General features: G+C 41.8%; 1 protein-coding gene across 1 annotated transcript in view; it reads right to left on the reverse strand.

The window, feature by feature from the left end:
• The window catches only part of LOC149467043 (vesicle-associated membrane protein 1-like), a 63,767-nt gene that overhangs the window by 17,481 nt on the left and 25,281 nt on the right, over window positions 1-21,005 (reverse strand). The window contains exon 4 of the mRNA XM_089672393.1: window positions 19,455-19,524. Within this exon, the coding sequence (XP_089528519.1) occupies window positions 19,455-19,524 (70 nt within the window). The remainder of the gene's footprint in view (window positions 1-19,454; window positions 19,525-21,005) is intronic.

The raw sequence follows: 21,005 nt of genomic DNA on the forward strand, positions 1-21,005 counted from the left end.
CGGGAGCACATTTTGCTCCTAGTTATGCGAACCTTACCATGGGTCTGCAGGAACAACAATTTATCTGGCACAATAATCCATATGCATCCTACATTATTTTTTTTACGTTCATTATATAGATGACATTGTCATCATTTGGGATGGCCCCTGTACCACCGTAGATTCCTTTGTAGCGCACTGCAATAACAACATGGATCTATCAATCACTTTTGTCTATGACAACACACATTTAGCTTTTTTAGATCTAGAACTATTTCATGAAGGTAGCAACATCCATGCCCAAAACTACATTAACCCTACTGCTGGCAATTCGTACGTGCATTATCAAAGTTGCCATCACCAAGTCAGTTCAATCGTTTAAGACATAACTGCACTCATGCTTTAGATTACGCAATACATGCATATATACACACAAACATACAACTTATGAAACAAACATTTTTGGAAAAGGGCTACCCGAGCTCTCTGGTAGAAGAAGCTTACAGTTCATATTTAGCTGGCACAACCAACAAGAACCAGGTCAATCCCTCCTCTTGCTGACAACCACTAAGATTCACTATGCAATTTCATTCCCAGTTTAGGAACATGGAAAGGATCATAGCCAAGCATCGGTCTATCCTCAGAGAAGATCCTCATTTAAAAATGTCACTAACATGTAGACCCAAAATTTCATATGGACGGGCTCATAACATTAAAAGCCGTCTAGCCCCCAGCAAAATAAAATCCATCAACACCAATATTAGCCCGCAGCTTACTTTTTTTCAATCTGAAGGGTATGTTCCAATGCAAAAAACCTAGGTGTTTGACATGCAAACATGTCCAACACGGTAAAATGTTTTCATTGTATTCATTCAGATGAACCACTGTGTAGTATTCATAAACATTTATTTAGAAACCCTGTCTGGTTTTTCTATTTATAACCTGTTTATTCACTTTTATGGCTATAGCTTGACCAATATTGGTTTCTATGTTAATTTTTTCCCCCTTGTGACACCGCTTTGAGACCATATATGTTTTACAAGCCATTATAGTTTTTTATTGATCATTTATTTATTAGTTTAGTCTTTACAGACATACCTTGGTTTACGAATTTAATTCATTCTGCGGGGCTTTTTGTATAGCGAAATTTTAGTAAACCGAAACGCTGTTTCCCATAGGAATGCATTGAAAACCAAATTATCCATTCCTGAGGTCAGAAAAAAGTAAACGCTACTAAAATACAGCACGAGTTATTTTATCAAGTAATGCAGTATTTTAGTAGTGACAACCATGTGTTAATGTTTCAGTTGTCAGCGGGGTTCCCCACTGACAGCTGAATGTAAAATAATTGCCAGCAATTCTTAAAAAAAAAAAATTAAAAACAGGCATGGGGTCCCCTCTCCCATCCATACCAGGCCCTTTGGGTCAGGTATGGATTTTGAGGGGAACTCCCATGACAAAATTAATAAATGGCATGGGGGTCCCCCCTAAATCCATACCAGACCCTTATCCGAGCATGCAGCCCGGCAGGTCAAGAAAGGGGCGAACAAGCGAGCTCCCCCCCCTCCTGAACCATACCTGGCCACATGCCCTCAACATGGGGGGGTGCTTTGGGGCAGGGGGGCTCTTGTTGATGGGGACAAGGGCCTCTTCCCCAGAACCCTGGCTGATGGTTGTGGGGGGTCTGTGGGTAGGGGGCTTATCAGAATCTGGAAGCCCCCTTTATTAAGGGGGCCCCCAGATCCTGCCCCCCCCTATGTGAATGAGTATGGGGTACATGGTCCCGATACTTATTCACAAAAAACAAAAAGAGTAGTGTGAAAAAAGACAGGACACGGTCTTTGACAAGTCCTTTATTAAAAGAAAAAACTAAAAGAATGTCCCCCACAGTAGATCCAATGTCACTCATGATGCCCGCCGCCACCACACTGAAAAAAAGAATTAAAATAAAAAAAAAAGGCTCCACTTCCGACAATGGCTCCCGCCGTCTGCCTGCTCCGGTGGTTTGACAGTTCTAAAATAGGCAAGGGGCGGGGCCACCCAGGGACATCACGCATGTGACCCCACCCCATGTGACACCTGAAGAGCTTGGTATGGATGGGAGGGGGGACCCCCCGCCGTTTTTTTTAATTTATTATGGTGCCGGTTTTTAAATGAAATTACCGCTTTTTTTTTCCTACACTATAGCTCAGAGATTCAGCTGTCACTTTCCCACCAGCTAAAAGAAAGTTTCCTTTTAGTTTATTTCCCCAAGTTAAGAGAAACAATGTTTCCTTATAGTTTCTTAAAGAAACAAAGCTTCCTTTAACTCCGGGGAAAGTGACAGCTAATTCTGTGAGCTACAGTGAAGAAAAAAAAGCCAGCAATTGCATTTAAAAATTGGCACGGACATACTCTTCATATTGCAAAAAAAAAAAAAAGTAAAAAATTTGTAAACCGAGGTATTATTTTCAATGGATTTTCATTCGTAAACCGAAAATTATGTTAACCAAAGCATTTGTAAACCGAGGAACCCCTGTATATATTTTATTACGTTACAATTTTGATACTTAATTATTTATTTTATACAGGACCCTTAAGGTCTTCTTCATTTTTATTGAAAATGTATATCAATCTTATATTGAAAGTATTACATCAAATTGTAAGTATCATCCTAGTATTTGTAATCCTATGTATATGTATTAGCTCAATGGTATACTTTAGGACCCACATTTGTCCTTGGTCTTAAGTCATGACCCAAAAATAATTTAATTCGGAGTTCCACCCAAAAGGGGAAGTTCCACTTTAAAGATTGGTCTCCAGCTTCCCATTAAGGATTGGCATCTTTGGGGAGCAGGGGGGAGCAGGTACCCAAAATTGACAGGAACCCGCTCTCACTTTCGCTGTGATCGCCTAGGCAATCGGAAGCAGAAGTTGTCCTTCTACCCTTCCTCCCTGTAGTCTTGTGGGACACGTGACAGGTCCCAAAAGACAACAGGGCCATTCAGGAAGCGCAGCACTAGTCGCACATGTGCAGTGGGCACCCGGCTGTGAAGCCGCAAGCTGTCACAGCCGGGTGCCCACACCGAAGATGCTGGCGCCTGGAATATAGGACGGCCGGTGAAACGGGCTATGGGGAGGACACGGCGGGATCGTGGGACAGGTGAATGGCTGCTTTTTAAAAGTTAGCAACTACAGTTTCAAATACCCCTAAACTTTAAGCAATGTCCCCTTGCCAGTAATCCGGATATGACCAGCGATGTGTGTAATGACACAGGGATTATCAGGCTTCAGGAGTGATGTGGATAATATAATTTATTGTGAGATACACCAATATACAAAACGCACAATGCAAACAAAAAACCAAATAACCAAAACCTTCACCCAATATATATATATGTACAGAAATACAAGCGTATTCAGGGCTAACCGGGGTCATACACAGGAGAGGTAGAATAGTCAGGCTGGCCGGGTCAGGATCAATCGGGCGGATCAGGTACAGAGAAGTCTGCAAGCGGATAGTCAAAAGGGAGAGCTGGGTCAATGCAGGCAGAGTTCAATCGTAGTCAGAGTCAAGCAGGTAGATCACAGGAGTAGGAAACAGGAAACAGGTACCAGGTTCAGGGAAACAGGATAACATAGGCTCATGGGAAACAAACACCAAGGCACTGATTACAGGCCTGGTTACTGTTTAAGTACTCCTCCTGGAATCAGCCTCAGGTGGTGGCTTGATTGCAGGAGGTGAGATCCTGGCTGCTGAAAGGCACCTGCTGGTAAGTCCCAGTATTGCAGCCCATAGAGCAGGTGAGCCACAGCACCACCAGCGGTGAGTCCTTTCCTGACACCCCTCTATCTCACACTATTAGCCCATTAAGCTGAGCAATGCCTCCTCTACCTCTCACTCTCTCAAAGGCACACTAATAAGAGTAATAATGTCTTCAGTGGCTTTTTAAATAGTATAATTTGTGCAATATTTGTGTGAGGGTTTTCAGTCACCCCCATTTCATGCACTCCTTCAATCTTCCTTCCATGCCCTGCTTTAGCCCACCCTTTTGTGCCCCCCTTCCTTTCCCCTTTTATGCTCCTTCCTTAACCCCCTTAACCCCACTCCCATCATCGCTTTCCTGTTTTCTTTCACTCCTTTCAAAATGTGCTCTCCATCACCCTTCCACAACCCAGGAAAAGTACCTAGCGGAGTCATTCCCTGGCATCCAGTGCTGCTTTTCTTCCCTCCTGGGAGGCTGTCTGGCTGGAAGGAAGTGTAGTTGTATGTCACTTCCTCCCAGCACTGCCGCGGAGGAAGAGGGAAAGAGTGCCAGGTTCGTGGGACAACTTTATAAGTGCACCATGCACATCACCTTAATGCAGTGTTTCTCAACTCCAGTCCTCATGGACCCCCAACAGGTCATGTTTTCAGGATTTCCATTATTTTGCACAGGTGATTTGATCAGTTTCACTGCCTTAGTAATTACCACAGCTGTTTCATCTGAGGGAAATCCTGAAAACATGACCTGTTGGGGGTCCATGAGGACTGGAGTTGAGAAACACTGCCTTAATGGGACTGGCAGGTCGTCTTAACATTTATATTAGTGTGGCCGACAGTTTTTATTAAGCTATGTTCTCAGGTCACTGAATGTTTTATTGGGGCATTAGAGAGGCCTGGGGGGCACTTGCCCCATGGCTCAGTACATCCATGGTCACCACCCACTTTTGGATCACAACTCATTACTTGAAAAACATGGCTTTAGAATACATTAGGGAGGCCCCCTTGTGGACATTAGTTATATTGTTACTCCAATCCCACACTGCATCTGCCACGATGCCTTTAAATACCACCTCCAAGATGGCTTCTCCTATGGCCTAACAAAGGAGCACGTATGCTCCGACGCATGCCATGCCCACCACTTCAGCCCAGCATTCTAGCCATCTTTCAAGGTTCCCTGAACACTGTTCCAATTAACAGCGTTGGTAAGGGGATGAGAGCAGTGTTGATTAGAGCAGTAATCAGGGAGGTGTGTTTGGCTGTTGGGGAGCCAGGCCACTGGTTTGTGTGTGATGGCAGTAGTCTGACTCTCCTAGTGCTGCCAGCACAGGGTATTTTAACCCTTGCTACAACACTTGGAAGTTAAAGTAAAAGGACAGCATATTTATTATTTTCTCTGCATCCTAACTGTATTACAGTAATAAATAAAGAGGATTTAACTGGGCTTAAAATACATTTAAACCCCATGGACTATGGTACGTACATTAAGGTACAATATCTCCTAGCATCCAAATACAAATATAGCATCCAAATACGCAGTATCCATGCATTTGCACTATTATCTGCAGAGAAAATCTGATTTTAGAAAAGCATGAGCTGCTAAAGAAGGCTTGAGTGTCAAATAGCCAGGGTGGAAAACATAATATTCAAGGGCTAGTCTGATCATTGATTTCTTATCTAATGACACTTAGGCCTGATACAAAAAAAATACCAGAAGAGGGACTAAATGGGCATTGTGGCACCAACTAAGCTCTCCCATTTATTGATGTATGAAAAGAATTTTATCACTATTTTCTACTTTCCAAAGAAACATGTGGTGCCCTGGCAGGAAATTTTTCGATATGTACAGCAACATCATTAAATTGCTTCTCTTACAGTGCCTTGAAAAAGAATTCATACCCCTTGAAATTTCCCACATTTGCCATGTTACAACCAAAACTGTAAATGTATTTTATTGGGATTTTATGTGATAGACCAACACTTGGCTGCGCTCAAAGCTGGCTCTGATACGTGACCAAACATATACTGGTGTGAGAGGCCAGGAACACCTGTCCAGAGCCCGGTTCTTCACCTGCACCGTGACTCCCTGCACACTCACCTGCCCTCCTCACTCCTCCACTGGGACCCGAAAAGGAGCGCCAGCCACTACGTGAGCCTTGGCCCCTGGTACCATCCGCTCCAGATGTCCAGCCCAGATGACGTCCTTTTATTATTACTTGATGCCTGATATACACCCATTTCTTGTGATTTTTTAAATCTCGTGTGCAATAAACTGTTACTTCCTTACTACACTTAGTCAGGCGCACCTCTCTCTCCTCTATCCTCTCCACACAGAGTTCCAGTTTACTCTAGAGAGTGCAGCCTCACGACGGTGTTTACGCTGCAGATATATATATATATTTTTTTTATTTTTATTTTTTTTAAACCCCTCCTGCCCAGAACTACCTGAGTTACAAGACCCCTCCACCTTCAGAACTATTAAAGCTGCATAATCCTTACTGAACCACCATATACTCTATTTACTCCAATTTTTCTTTCCCCCGTCCTCCCTCCCTAGTCTCACGGAGAAGTCCACATGTTCTCCTATAACTGAACTACCTCGATCTCCATAAAGACTTTTATGAATTGCATACCCACTACTACCTCTCCTTCTGTCTGTCTCCAATACTAAACCTTCATTGTGCTGCAGAGAGCGTTTTTTCTCCCCCCCCCCCCTTTTCCTTCCCCTCTTGGTTATACCTGTTCCCCCTTTGTGCTTTTTTCCTGACCCAATTTCATGTATACCATACATCATGTCTATTTGTATCTTTTAATGTTTGTTTTCACCCAAAATTAAGTATTTATGCTTTTTTTTTTTATTTATATGTATATATAAAACATGATCCCCTTACCCAAGGTGTAACCCTCTCTTAATAATTATTAATCCTTTTCTAACACATTACATATATCCGCCCATCCCACAACATGGCTCCACACACATCACCCTCATCACCTAATATCCCAGCCAACTTCACCATCCTTTCAGATATAGAACCATCAAAATACTCCATTCTGGACGTTCTATACGATCTATTCTCCGCCTCCTACTTCCAACAATCCTTCACGTTACCCATACCTCTGGTCAAACAATGCTCCCTCTTAATGATTAAAATTGAAGATTCCATCCACCGCACCAACTAACAATGGTGGGATAGCTTTTTCCTTCAACGTTACTCCCTAGCCATGACCCCCCCCGGCCTACGTATCCTCAACACCTGCTCATTCAAGGATCCTGATCTCTGCTCAGAATGGGCTCAAATTGCAGAATTCTGTACCCACAAATGGATAAAACTCCTGATCTCCTACAGAGACGAAAGGTTCCAAACATTTAAAAACACTACCTCAGAAGTGATTAACCAACTTTATTCCCTTACACCCACACTCCCACTAACCTGGCTCAAAACATTAAAACGCAACATCAAACACAGAGAGGACTTGCTACTAGGTACCAAACTAGGTAAACTCAGGAGAGACCTAGACGACTACAACCTTGATCAGGTCTTCAATTGGAAAAAAATCAAAACCGCTGTCCCCTCTCCCCCCCCCTCCCTCTATTCCCAGTTTACTACACATATTCTTACCTCCCAAATATATACCACCCCTCCTCAAGAACACCAAAACCCGTAATGACCTACCCCCCGACCCATGCCACAAAAAAAAAAAAACTTCCCCCCCAAATAGATGGCATACCTGGCCGGACCACCAAATACCTAAACCCCAGGCCTAGCTTATTCACCACAGCACCAACCCAACGCCACTCATCTGCTCAGCATAACATCCCCCACTTTCGTCACAAACTACCTCATGCACCCAGTCACCCCCCCCCCTCACCTACCACCACAAACCCAATCCAATATGCTCCTTACCCCCTATCCCTACCACTCCCCATCCCACAACCCCAGGCACCCCCCACCCCACCACCCAGACTGTGACCAGTCACATCGCCAACACACCCACCAACAGAGTCACTACCAACCATCCCCCCCGAGTTGAATAGTAGCAACAAGGTCCCTTTTTTAGACCAGACCCCCGCTCCAGCCTAATCAAAAGAAAACACGATGAAGAGGCAGGAGAGGGGGTTGACACAAACTCAAAACAAACCTGGCAAAATCAGGAAACTATAAAAGTTTATAACCTTTCATCCATTACACTGACAGAAAACGAATTATCGTTACTAAAAAGAGGAATGAATTTTGCACCTACCACCACACCCAATCCATTTACTTTGTTCAAAGACCTTAACAAATTCACCCGCAACCTCACTCTCAAAAGACACTTCCAGCTACAGGCTCTTAAGAATGCCAAATCACCATCTTCCCCCCACCGACAGTGATACTACCGAAGACATAGGCCACTCCACTGATCCCCTGGCCCTTGACCTACTGATGGATCTTTGGGACGGCGGAGACCCCGATGACACCTATCTTCTGTCTCAACATCTTTCAGGTTCCCCCTGCATTAGACACACCAACCTCAAACCTCCATCCACATTCAACCCCACCCATAATAAGGGTCCCAACATAGAGAGACCTTCTTCCAAAAGGTCCACTCTGACCTCAAAATTTTTGGCTTCAAAAATACTAAACACAAATCCAACCTTAACCACTCTGAATCTCTAGCCCTCAAAACCCTTAGCAACAACCCATACATTATCATCAAAACAGCAGACAAGGGCGGAGGGATAGTTATCCAAGATAAAATCAATTACTTTAATGAAGCCAATCACCTCTCTGACACCACCACCTACCAAAAACTAACCTTGGACCCTCTCCCTAAATTTATTTCAGAATCTAATAACATCATAAAAACTGCTACCCAAGAAGGAATTCTTTCTAAATCAGAAGCCTCTTTCTTCTGGAGGGAAATATACAAAACACCCTACTTTTACCAACTCCCTAAAATCCATAAAGATCTCAACCACCCACCCGGCCACCCTATAGTCGCAGCCATGGAGAGCATTACCACCAGCTATTCACTTTACATCGATAGCTTCCTCCAACCTCTGGCCCAGTCACTCCCTTCCTACATCCGGGATGGTGTACATCTACTGGAAGTCCTTAAAGTATACTCCTGGGAACAATCTTACATCTGGGTTTCTCTTGATGTTAGCTCTCTTTACACCTCTATCCCCCATGAAGTAGGACTAGAGAGTATCCTACACTCCCTATCCCTAGACCCGTCCCTTCAACCCAGCCAATGTAATGTTATCCTCACTGCCACAAAATTCTGCCTTCGACATAATTATTTTCTATTCAATGACAACTTTTACTTACAAAAAACAGGCACAGCTATGGGCGCCAATTTCGCACCTAGCTATGCCAACCTCACCATGGGTCTGTGAGAAGACCGTTTCATCTGGAATAACCACCCTTTCGCTGCCCATCTAGTGTTCTATGGCCGTTACATAGATGACATCATCATCATTTGGGACGGCCACACCACATCTCTCCCACCCTTCATCCATCACTGCAATACCAACCCATTCAGTCTCTCCTTTACCCACATCAAGGACCCCACCTCACTCAGTTTTCTTGACCTAGAATTGAGCCATTCTGATTCCAAAATTATAGCCAAAAACTACACTAAACCAACTGCCGGAAACTCCTTTCTTCACTACACCAGCTGCCACCATCCTAGGTGGCTCAAAAACATACCAAAAGGACAATTCTGCAGGTTCCGACGCAATTGTACCTTACTACTGAAGGACTACAAAGAGCAAAGCATCAAACTCAAACAAAAATTTACTGACAAAAGGATATCCCCCTGACCTAGTGGAACAAGCCTATCTTACCTACCTATCCGACATGATCCTCCCACCCAAATCACAACCATCTGAAAGTAACGACATCCGCTTCATCATGCAGTTCCACTCTAAACACCACCAAATGGAATCTATCATAAAGAAACACTGACCTATCCTACACCAAGCCCCACACCTTAAATTGGTTATGCCACCAACCCCAACATTCGTATACAGAAGAGCAACTAATATCAAAAACAACATTGCACCTAGCATCCCCCTCAGATCCCTCCACACTAACAATAGACCGGTCCTAATCCCGCTCGTAGGGATGTTCCGCTGCAACAAACCGCTCTGCCTCACTTGTGCCCATGTTAAGCATGGCCAACGGAACTTTACAACCAAAAAGAAAACCTACCCCATTGAAGCCTTCCACAATTGCTCCTCCACATATATAGTATATTGCCTGTCCTTAATATATTAATTGACTTAAACCAAAAATCTACAATTACAGTGCAAAATCAAGTCCCAAAGTAATTTCCCAAAAAATTCTGCAAAAATAAAAATAATCTAAAAATATGAATACATAAATAAAATAAAGTCCAAACACACAAAGTGTCCAGATAATGAGTCCAAACTAAGATCAGATCTTGATAGGAAGACGCTTCCTACTCCACTGAAGAAGATGCAAATCAATCACAGGTGCTCTTCAAATACCTCAAAAAAACAAAATCTAGACATAGTATATTACCTTTTAAATAACATACCCCAAAGTGCCACACGTGTACCATGCAAAAAGAACATTCCAGTGTCACAGCACTCATGTGAAAGGTATATTAATAAGTAAATATCACTGCAAACCTTATACCAAGGTATAACGACGTATTGTCGTTCCCGGAAGTGCCGCGGCAGCCATTTTGGATTCTGGAGCCCCTGTGTGTCGGAGGTCTGGAGAGGAACGGTACACTTCAGGTGTCGCCCAGAGCAGAGAGTGATAGTGCTGGACAGGAGTGGTAAGGGGGAATGTCCTGGTTATCGGGAGACCTTCTACACATGGAAAGGGGATCGTATATTGGTCGTTAGGAGCTAGGTATGTTATTTAAAAGGTAATATACTATGTCTAGATTTAGTTTTTTTGAGGTATTTGAAGAGCACCTGTGATTGATTTGCATCTTCTTCAGTGGAGTAGGAAGCATCTTCCTATCAAGATCTGATCTTAGTTTGGACTCATTATTTGGACACTTTGTGTGTTGGGACTTTCTTTTATTTATGTATTTATATTTTTAGATTTTTTATTTTTGCAGAATTTTTTGGGAAATTACTTTGGGACTTGATTTTGCACTGTAATTGAAGATTTATGGTTTAAGTCAATTAATATATTAATTATTGGTACTTTAGGGGAAGGATATTGATATGACTTTAAGGGATTTTTGAGGATTTTTTATATTTATGTGTGCTGATTTATATTTATATTGCCTGTCCTGCCCCTGTGGCCTACTGTATGTGGGACGCACTATTAGAACCCTGCGGAAAAGATTTGGGGAGCACCGCAGGCTAGTGGATGATGGTATCACTAAACACAGTGTACCTCACCACTTCTCAGAGTTCCATCAAAATCCTCTGCCAACCTGCAGGTATGGGTCATCGAGGCCATACCTGACCACCTCTCCCTAGCTGAACGGTTTAAAATATTATGATACAGGAGACCTATTGGATCTTCACTCTAGATACCCTTGCCCCTAGGGGCCTTAATGAGGAAATTGAAATACATACGATCATCTAACAACCTACCTCCCAATATTTGCTCCGCTCTTCATCTCACCCACCTACTTCTTACACTACTATACCACATCACATAAAGGCCATATTTCCATAAAGGCCATATTTCTGGAGTGCACAACTAATAGTTGACCTGTTGACAGATTCTCCCACCTGAGCTGTGAATCTCTGCAGCTCCTCCAGAGTTACCATGGGCCTCTTGGCTGCTTCTCTGATTAATGCTGTCCTTGCCCGGCCTGTCAGTTTAGGTGGACGACCATGTCCTGGTAGGTTTACAGTTGTGCCATACGCTTTCCATTTTTGGATGATGGATTGAACAGTGCTCCATGAGATGTTAAAATCTTGGGCTATTTTTTTAAAACCTGACCTTGCTTTAAACTTCTCCACAACTTTATCCCTGACCTGCCTGGTGTGTTCTTTGGCCTTCATGATGCCGTTTGTTCATTAATGTTCTCTAACAAACCTCTGTGGGCTTCACAGAACAGCTGTATTTATATTGAGATTAAATTACACACAGGTGGACTCTATTTACTAATTAGATAACTTCTGAGGGCAATTATTTCCATGAGATTTTAGTTAGGGGTATCAGAGTAAAGGGGGCTGAATACAAATGCACACCACACTTTTCACATATTTGCGAAACATTTGAAAATCATTGATCATTTTCCTTCCGCTTCACAACTATGTGCCACTTTGTGTTGGTCTATCACATAAAATACTAATAAAATATATTTATGTTTTTGGTTGTAACATGACAGAATGTGGAAAATTTCAAGGGTTATAAATACTTTTTCAAGGCATTGTATAACTAATATGACAACCTCTGCTATTTCCCAATAGCTTTGAGAGTAAGGAAGGGATCCTCATTCTCCACTCTCTTCTCTCTTACAGAAGCATCTTTTTGCTCCTGCAAGACAAATTCTAAAGTTAGATATATGATAAATTGGAAAGAGGAATTAAACATAACACTCCACAAGGAAGACTAGATTGATATTTTAAGTTTCCCAGTCAAGAACCTTTTCAGATTCTGGCTTTAGATAACTCTTAAATTATATTTTAATGGTACTTAACTCTTACCTGTATTTCTAAATATGTCCCCAGTTACTTACCCATCTTTTTTCGAGGCCATGGACAGGAGGAAACTATGCTACATATTTGTGGTCATGCCCCAAAACTCAGAGACTCTAGATTATGTTTTATTCTCTTCTACAGCATTTCGTAGATTGTAATCTAAGAAAAGACTCTGTTGATTACCTCTTAAACAAACCAATTCAAGATATCCAACAAAACACGGCGAAAATCATTGGATTTATAGTTTATACTAAGTAAACTATAGCCCAATCATGAAAATCACCCATGTTAAGTTATCAGGAGGTCAAAACCCAACTAAATAGTATAATGACCAATGAAAACCTAACAGCTATTTCCATGGACAAACGTGAAAAATGTCTAAAAATATGATCTCAATGGATAGCTTACTCACAACCGAATTGAACAGCCCTAAGTATACGATATGGTGATCAAATCTGTCCCTCTCCTACCCCCATCTGCCACCCCCCCACCCCAATCCCTATAGATCCAACTATCGTCTTTCTATTATCCCTCTATGCCATTTTCTCTGCTTTTCCTATCTTCTCTCCCTATAGGGAATGCAGAATATAGTACATTACCTTACCGAAGCCACCAAACCCCTATTTTCTTTAGTCCTACTTTACTAAATCTGATAAATGGTTACCTGTTAAAATCTGATACATGGTATCAAAATAAAGATTAACATATATTATAGCTTTTGATTTACATTACTGAATAATCTACTTAACATGGATAATTCCAAACTTGGCATTAGGAAAAAATCGAGAGCTATTTTGAAACTTTGTGATTGATACGAGGACCTCTTATTGATACTATATTCCCCAAAATCCCAAACAATATGTATATAGAATTGCATACATTGATTTATCTGTATTTGCAAAACTTTAATAAATCACATTAAACAAGACATGAGTTCATTGCTGGCATATTCACAGTTACTTATTGTACTTTCAGGGTCTTCAAAGGGATAAAACATGGGAAAGTATGCATGTATTACAGAGATGTGCTGCATATGCACTTTTTCCCTTGATTTAAACTTTAACCACTTATCTTCCGTTTACGTTTTTGAATGGTGAAGTGGTGCACATCACCCTTGGATGGCCAGTGCACCCAATGTGCCCCATTGGACAGCTTGATTCACAGACACAGTGTATAGAACCAATCTGAGCAACTCTAAACCATGTAATTGTTGTGATGACCTAATCACAGAAATCACAAATATAAACAGTATAGTGTTTACATTGAAGGTCCTGCCATTTCCTCTTACAATGGAGTATGAGGAACTACTGCATGAATGAATCATTAAGTCCAGATCAGTGGATCCCAAAGTTTTGGTATCATTTTGAACCCCCACTTTCCCTTTTTATACTATCCCCTTGTCCTCTACATGTGAATTACCTCATCTCCATACTGTAACTGTATGGGACCTGTACATTAACCCTTTACCTCCTACTCCCTCGGTGTATGACCTGTATGTTTATTGTATTTAGTGCACCACTACTAAAGTCTTGTGTTTAGCCCCCTGAATACCAGCATGTTTCTCCATTTCCCCAAAAAATAGATCACCTTGGGATGTCTGTGTTGCAAAAATTTAGCAGTTTTTTTTTTTTTTTTTTTTTACTGTCCTGGCATTTTTTTATATGTCTTATAATAGAAAGTAAGGGAAAACATTTTTTTTTTCAAAATTGTTGGACTTTTTTCCAAGTCAGAAATAAAAAAAGTGGTTAATAAATACCACCAAAAGAAAGCTCTAGTCGTCTAAAAAAATTATATAAAAATGTATTTGGGTACAATATTGCATGATGGAGTAATTATTAGTCAAAATGTCACAGTACTGAAAAACAGCCTTGTAATAAAAGGGTATTACAGACTAGTAGTGAAGTAGTTAAAGGCGAAGTTTGGGGTACCTAAATAAACAATCATTCATGCTCACCTTTATGCTGCAGCATCGATGTGATGCTGTAGCTGCCCTACGTCCGCTCCAAGACCGAAAACTGAGCAATCACATGACCGCTAATCGCTCAGTTCTCTGTCTGCTTGGAGCTGAGAGCAGTGAGTGTCAGTAACCGTTTTTTGCTCTGTCCCTCCAATGTTCACTTAATTGGCCAGCAGGGGAGAAGTTGGGTGCAGTTGGCTTTGGCTCTCAGCTGCATGCTGAGAGCTGGAGCCAGCTGTCAATCAGGCAACTGGGTGGATGCCAACAATATGGTCAGGATCCTTCCAGAGCCTGGAGTGGTTATGTGGCATCCGCTGATAGCAGGCAATAGATGAATCCATGTCACAGGAGAGCAAACATAAGTGCACTCCTGTGACCCACAAAAGTAGAGAATAAAAAAAACAAAAAAACTTCACGACTCTGACACTGCTTCCCTTTCCCATGGTGGCCTTCTCTGGACTCACTCTCCCAGACCCAGTGTACATAAGGGAAGTGGAGTAGGAATCCTTCTTGCCCCACAGAGCACCTATCAGGTACTTCACCCACCTCCCTCTCTGACACTCTCCTCTTTTGAGGCACATTGTATACGTCTATTCTCTCCTGTTTCTCTAAGAATTGCTGTGATCTACCGCTCCCTGGATGATATCTAACTTCCTTGATGACTTCTTTGCCTTGCTACCCTTATTTCTCTCTTCTGAAATCTCCACAATCATTTTTGGTGACTTCAACATCCCTTTTGATGATAACACTCCTGCTACTTCTAAACTTCTTAAATTTAGCTTCCTCTTTAGGCCTGAAACAATGGATACAGGCTTCTACTCACTCCAATGGCAATACCATTGACCTTGTATTCTATCTATGCACTCCTTGCAACCTCTCCAACAACCCTCTTACACTCTCTGATCACCACCTTATTAGCTTCACTCTCTTCCTGTCTCCCACTTACTCCCCCTCCAACCACCTAACAGTTACCCGTAGGAGCCATCACCACTTCAAACCTTCTCTACTCTGCTACCGACCACCTCTATGACAAAATATCATTCCTGTCCTGCCCAGATCTAGCCACTTCTGTCTACAACAGTTTACGGTCATCCTCCCTAAACAAGCTCGCCCCCCTCACTACACAACCTTGGCAAACAGATGACACCAGAGGTCTCAAAAAACATAGCCACGCTCTTGAGCGTCTGTGGCGTAAGACTAAGTCTCAGAATGACTTCAACCAATATAAATCTGCCCTCCAGAAATACTATTCCTGCCTCCACACTGCCAAGCAGACCTATTTCATTACTCTCATTAACACCTTCTCATCCCTATCCCTGTCAACTTTTCACTACCTTAACTCTCTTCTTCCTCCTCCACCCACTAACTCACTCACTGCCCAGGAGATAGCCAATCACTTCAAAAAGAAAATCGATACAATTCCTGAGGAGATTTCCGACACGCAGATATCTCCCTTACCTAACACTCCACATCCACAGGGAAAATCACTTTTTCACACATTGAACCCCACTACTATAGGCGAAGTTGCTAAACATTTTTCTAACGGGCACCTAACCACGTGCTCCCTGGACCCTGTTCCATCTCAAATGTTACGGTCACCTTCTGGCTCTATACACTCTCTAACTCGCATCTTCAATCTCTCCCTCTCTTCCAGCCTCTTCCCCAATTCTCTAAAACATGCACTAGTCACCCCTATACTTAAAAAGCCCTCACTAGACCACACCAATCTTAACAACCTACATCCCATCTCCTTACTCCCCTTTTCCTCCAAACTCCTTGAACACCTGGTCTACAACCCCTCCTATTCTCAATCTACACCTCCACTCTGGGTCAATTGATTGCCTCCCATGGCTTTCAATACTGTTTCTATTCTGACGATACCTAAATCTATTGCTTTACCCCTCAGCTCACTCCATCAGTCTCATGCAATCTACTAACAGACATATCAGTCTGGATGTCACACCATTTCCTGAAAATTAATCTATCCAAAACGGAGTTCATAATATTTCCCCCCTACGTGCCCCTTCCACTGACTTCTCTGCCAAACTCAATGACTCAACCATCAACCCGTCCCTAAATGCCAGAGTGCTAGGTGTAATCCTGGACTCTGAACTATCCTTTTGGCCCTACATCCAATCGCTGTCCAAAGCTTGCCGCCTCAACCTCAGCAACATCTCCAATATACGCCCCTTCCTAACCAGTGGCACCACAAAACTTCTAACTCACTCCCTGGTCATCTCCCACTTTGACTTCTGCAACTCCCTCCTCACTGGCTTGCCTTTGCATTGGCTTTCCCCCCTCCAGTCCATCATGAATGCTGCTGCTAGACTCATCCACCTTACCATTCAGCGTCTGCCACCCATTTTTGCCAATCCCTTCACTGGCTCCCGCTCACCCAATGAATAAAACTCAAGATACTTACAACTTATAAAGCCATCCAACTCAGCCCCTAGTTACATCACTAACCTGGTCTCAAAATACCAACCAAATTGTTCTCTTCGTTCCTCCGAAGACCTCCTGCTCTCTAGCTCCCTCCCATGCCCGCCTCCAGGATTTCTCCAGAGCCTCTCCCATCCTCTGGAACTCTCTTCCCCAATGTGTCCGGCTATCTCCATCTCTGTCTGCTTTTAGATGGTCCCTGAAAACTCATCTGTTCAGAGAGGTCTATCCTGCCCCCACCTAACAACTGTACATGTATTTTGTCCATCAACCCATCCCACACAGTTATTACCTTTTGTATCTCTCAACTCTCCCTCTTAGATTGAAAGCTCTAACAAGCAGGGCCCTCTGAATCCTCCTGTATTATTTGTATTGTAATTGTACTGTCTGCCCTTATGTAAAGCGCTGCATAAATCCTGTATAATAATAATTATAACTTTGGTCATTCTTCACTTTCAGAGTCATTTGCTGGTTTAAAGGCATGAGAGCATTCTTTGATAAAATGTGGATTTGGCAACAAAAATATACTATACTGTATGTCAAATTAAATGGTTAAACAGGAGTGGGTTTCATGAAATACAATATTCATTTTCTAACCCATTATAAAACAATAAGTAAGCAGCAGTGTTCTACCAATATTTTTTCCTTTATTGCCACCTAGTGTGGAGAGACCAAATTGTCATCAAATGAATGCTGCTTGGATTTACATGCATTAGAAAACGTGCAGCAATTTATGATATCCTATTTGGCAGGAACAATATGCAACTGAGGGTCCCCACATATACACTGTGTAATGTTTTAGTACTTGTCTTTATCATATTAAATAAAATAAAAGTGGTTTGCTAGTGTACCCTAATCAAAAACGTCATAGAAGGATTAAAATATAAGCTCAGACAAATGTTTCATTTATTTGTACTCTCCACCTCTCCTTGACCCTAGCAGGATTGTTGTACTTTAAGCCCTATGCGATAATTTTGCACTGATGGAATCAAATGCACTCATGAAAGCTGTTTGCACATTCAATACATGGCAGATGCTATGAACTGCATCAGTGGTTGATGATGTTGGTACTACAATATACATAATGGCTAGCATTTATTTGTTCATCATTTCTAAAGTCAAATACATTGCACTTCTTAAAGATTTGTAATAAAGCTGAGAAATCTGCTGTTTTCAGAAAGCATGTCCTGTAATTATTATTATGCAGTGAGTCTCATTTCACCTGGGGCATAGTTGTGAAAGGTGTAGAAGAATCCAATGTTCTTGTGCCCATCATGCCAAGGGGCTTTAGGTAGGCCATACATTATGTTGAAGGAAAGAAAATGGCTTGATTCCCCTATGAACACAATCAGTGTTGATGGTGGAATCCCTCCCGCTGAGCTATTGTATTCTTACAGCTGCAGGTTTCCCAGTTGTCAGAATACAATGATCACTGCTAGTAGCTATAGCCTCTGGGAGCGATTGTACAAAAAAAACCTAACAGGCTGCTTGTACTGAAGTAAATGGATAGATCAACTTCAGTACATCCAGACTGCCCATACCTGGGTCAAAATTCATCCGGTTTCTGCTAAAGCAGACTAATTTCGATCCGTCTTCGGACGGCTTTAGTCACAACTGCTCCTGCCCTCATTTTCCTTGGTTTTTACATCCTTCTCATAATAAAGTTGTATTTCCATATCTTTACATTCCTTTTCCTATACTGTTGTCTGTTATTTAAAGGAGTCATAAAATGAAAGAAGTCAGGAGGAGATAAAACAGTCACACAACACAACTGAACTATCTCTCCTACAGTTCTCTCTGTCCGTTCATTTATACTGTATATTCATTTGTATGCACTTTTTGTGTGTTTGTTCCCTGTATTTCAGCATGTTTTCCATGTCATGTCCAGAATGCTGCATTGGCTTCAAGCATCTGAAGATACTTTCACCACGCTACCCTTTTTGGTGTGTGCATTCATGTATATTGCAAATGGCTGTCCACTATATCCTCATCAAAATGGCAGCCTGCAGCTACAGTCTTTGCACAGGATACTTTGACCCTTAGCATGTGATTCTGAAAACATCCAAAGTCAACTTTAAATTGTATAAGGATCCCCTGTATTAATAGAATCTGGCAATAAGGAGGGGGGTGGGGAGGAGAGAGGAGAGAAGGGAGTGGGAGTCGTAGGTGAATGTCTTTTTTTTTATATGAATATATTATACTGTTAAGTTTTCCTATGTTCTTTCTTTGTAATGAAAAATGTAATAAAACATTTAATAATAAAAAAGAATCTGGCAATAAGAATAGGAAACTTTACATTTGCTGTATGATAGAATCAGGAGCTGCCTGACAAAGGGGCCCTGCGAGGCTCCAAAATGTTGCCTTTTGTTTACCACGTGACCACGAAAATAAAAATTTAGATCCTTTTTGAGGAATCCTTGCTGTGCTGGTGACATTTCTTCAGTTTGTGTGCCACTTGTCATCTATACCACCAGTATATACATTGGCTTCAGGGTTCCAGAGCAACAGTGTCTTTGATGTTATTTGTTACATACAATCTGGCATATTTAAACCAGAATTGCAAAGAGGAATATTGTATTGCAGTTACCAGATCAGTGGTGGCTGACATCAGATCAGTTAGATGCAAGTTCTGAACGGTTCCTGTGGGCTACTGCACTTTGCTGTTCTATTTATTTAATAAAACTCCATAAATGTCATATCTGTCATACCTCATTGACTTGGGCCTGAGTTTGAAGCAATCTGCGGTTACTGCCTAGTGGAAGACTTCCTGAGCTCGACCTAAAGACAGAAAAGCACTATTAATCAATATGAAATTCAGTTACCAGTACAAACTTCAGACACGTCTCAGAGTGACTTTCACTCTTAGGGCTCGTTCACCCCTTGTTGCAGAGACATCAGTTTTTCTGCACGCGTTCTGTAAGGGCACAACAATATAAATTGTTCTCTATGTGCCCTGTTCACTCCACAACACTGATATCACATGCAGATTTTTTCCATGCAGAAATCTGCAATGTGTACAACACTCATTGGAGCGCACATGAAACCTGATGTAAACTGATGTCTGCATGTCAGTTTCCATCAGTTTTTCTGCATGCGTTCTGCAAGGGCACAACAATATAAATTGTTCTCTATGTCCCCTGTTCACTCCATAACACTGGTATCACATGCAGATTTGTTCTGTGCAGGAATCTGCAATGTGTACAAAACTCATTGGAGTGTACATGAAAACTGATGTAAACTGATGTCTCTGTAAATGAAATCTGCATGTCAGTTTCCATCAGTTTTTCTGCAAGTATGATGTGAACGAGCCTTTATTGCTGTAAATGGCAGTTTGAAGCACACAAGTGAAGTTATCTCTAATTTAAAATCATGCTCAAATACTGTTAGCTCATAAAGATATCTATTTTCAATGTTAATGATCATAAATTGCTTATATTATATATGTAAAGTGCTGCGTAAATTGACGCCGCTATATAAGTACCTGCAATAAATAAATAATATTATACTGTACAGAGAGGTGTATATCATACATTACAAGATTTAGTTTTAAACAGAAAACTTGTAATGACCCATTCCACATGCTAGTGTTAACGGCTTCCTGTCCATGTCTATTCATCGAGTGGAGCAGCGAAGTACACCTTGTTTTCATGCACAGTGGTTAGTTCCAACATCATGCAGCCACAAAATCAGAAGGCACCATGCACACTGTCAGCTAAAAAAAATGCCAGAAAAACACTGGATGAAAAATGCTCATAATAGCATTTTTGTACCAGCTTTTCCATTAGCAACATTTAGCTTGTTTTTCTGTTGGCAATTCACTCCGAAAAATGCAAAAACAAGATTTTTTTCTTTTCCTAGAAGCTGAAGCTTCCAAAACACTTCTAGACTAAAACACTGTGCATGGACACATAGGATAACACTATTTGCGTCTAGAAGCAGAAACAATTTGGTAAAAATCTGCTGCTAGGAGGCTTTTGTAAGCTAGTGTGCATGGAGCCCAAGCCTTGTTACTTTGATAACAGTTTTGTCACCCATCTCAGGTTCTACACATATAAAACTGAAGTTGTCTGGTAAGCTCCGCAGACCTGGGCACTCGCATCCTCTATGTGTCTCAATCACAAATTCCTCTAGATCGTCTCATGACACTGCATTAGCAGCATAAGCTGGCACTGTGGCCCTGGCCTGGACATCTACCCTCAGTGTGTCTGCTGTAATCACTGCATACGCACATACACTTACACTCAGGAGTAGACCACTTA

The sequence above is a fragment of the Staurois parvus genome, unplaced genomic scaffold, assembly GCF_062004578.1.
Source record: "Staurois parvus isolate SC_StPar_1 unplaced genomic scaffold, SC_StPar_1.0 ptg000126l, whole genome shotgun sequence".
Taxonomy (NCBI): Eukaryota; Metazoa; Chordata; class Amphibia; order Anura; family Ranidae; genus Staurois; species Staurois parvus.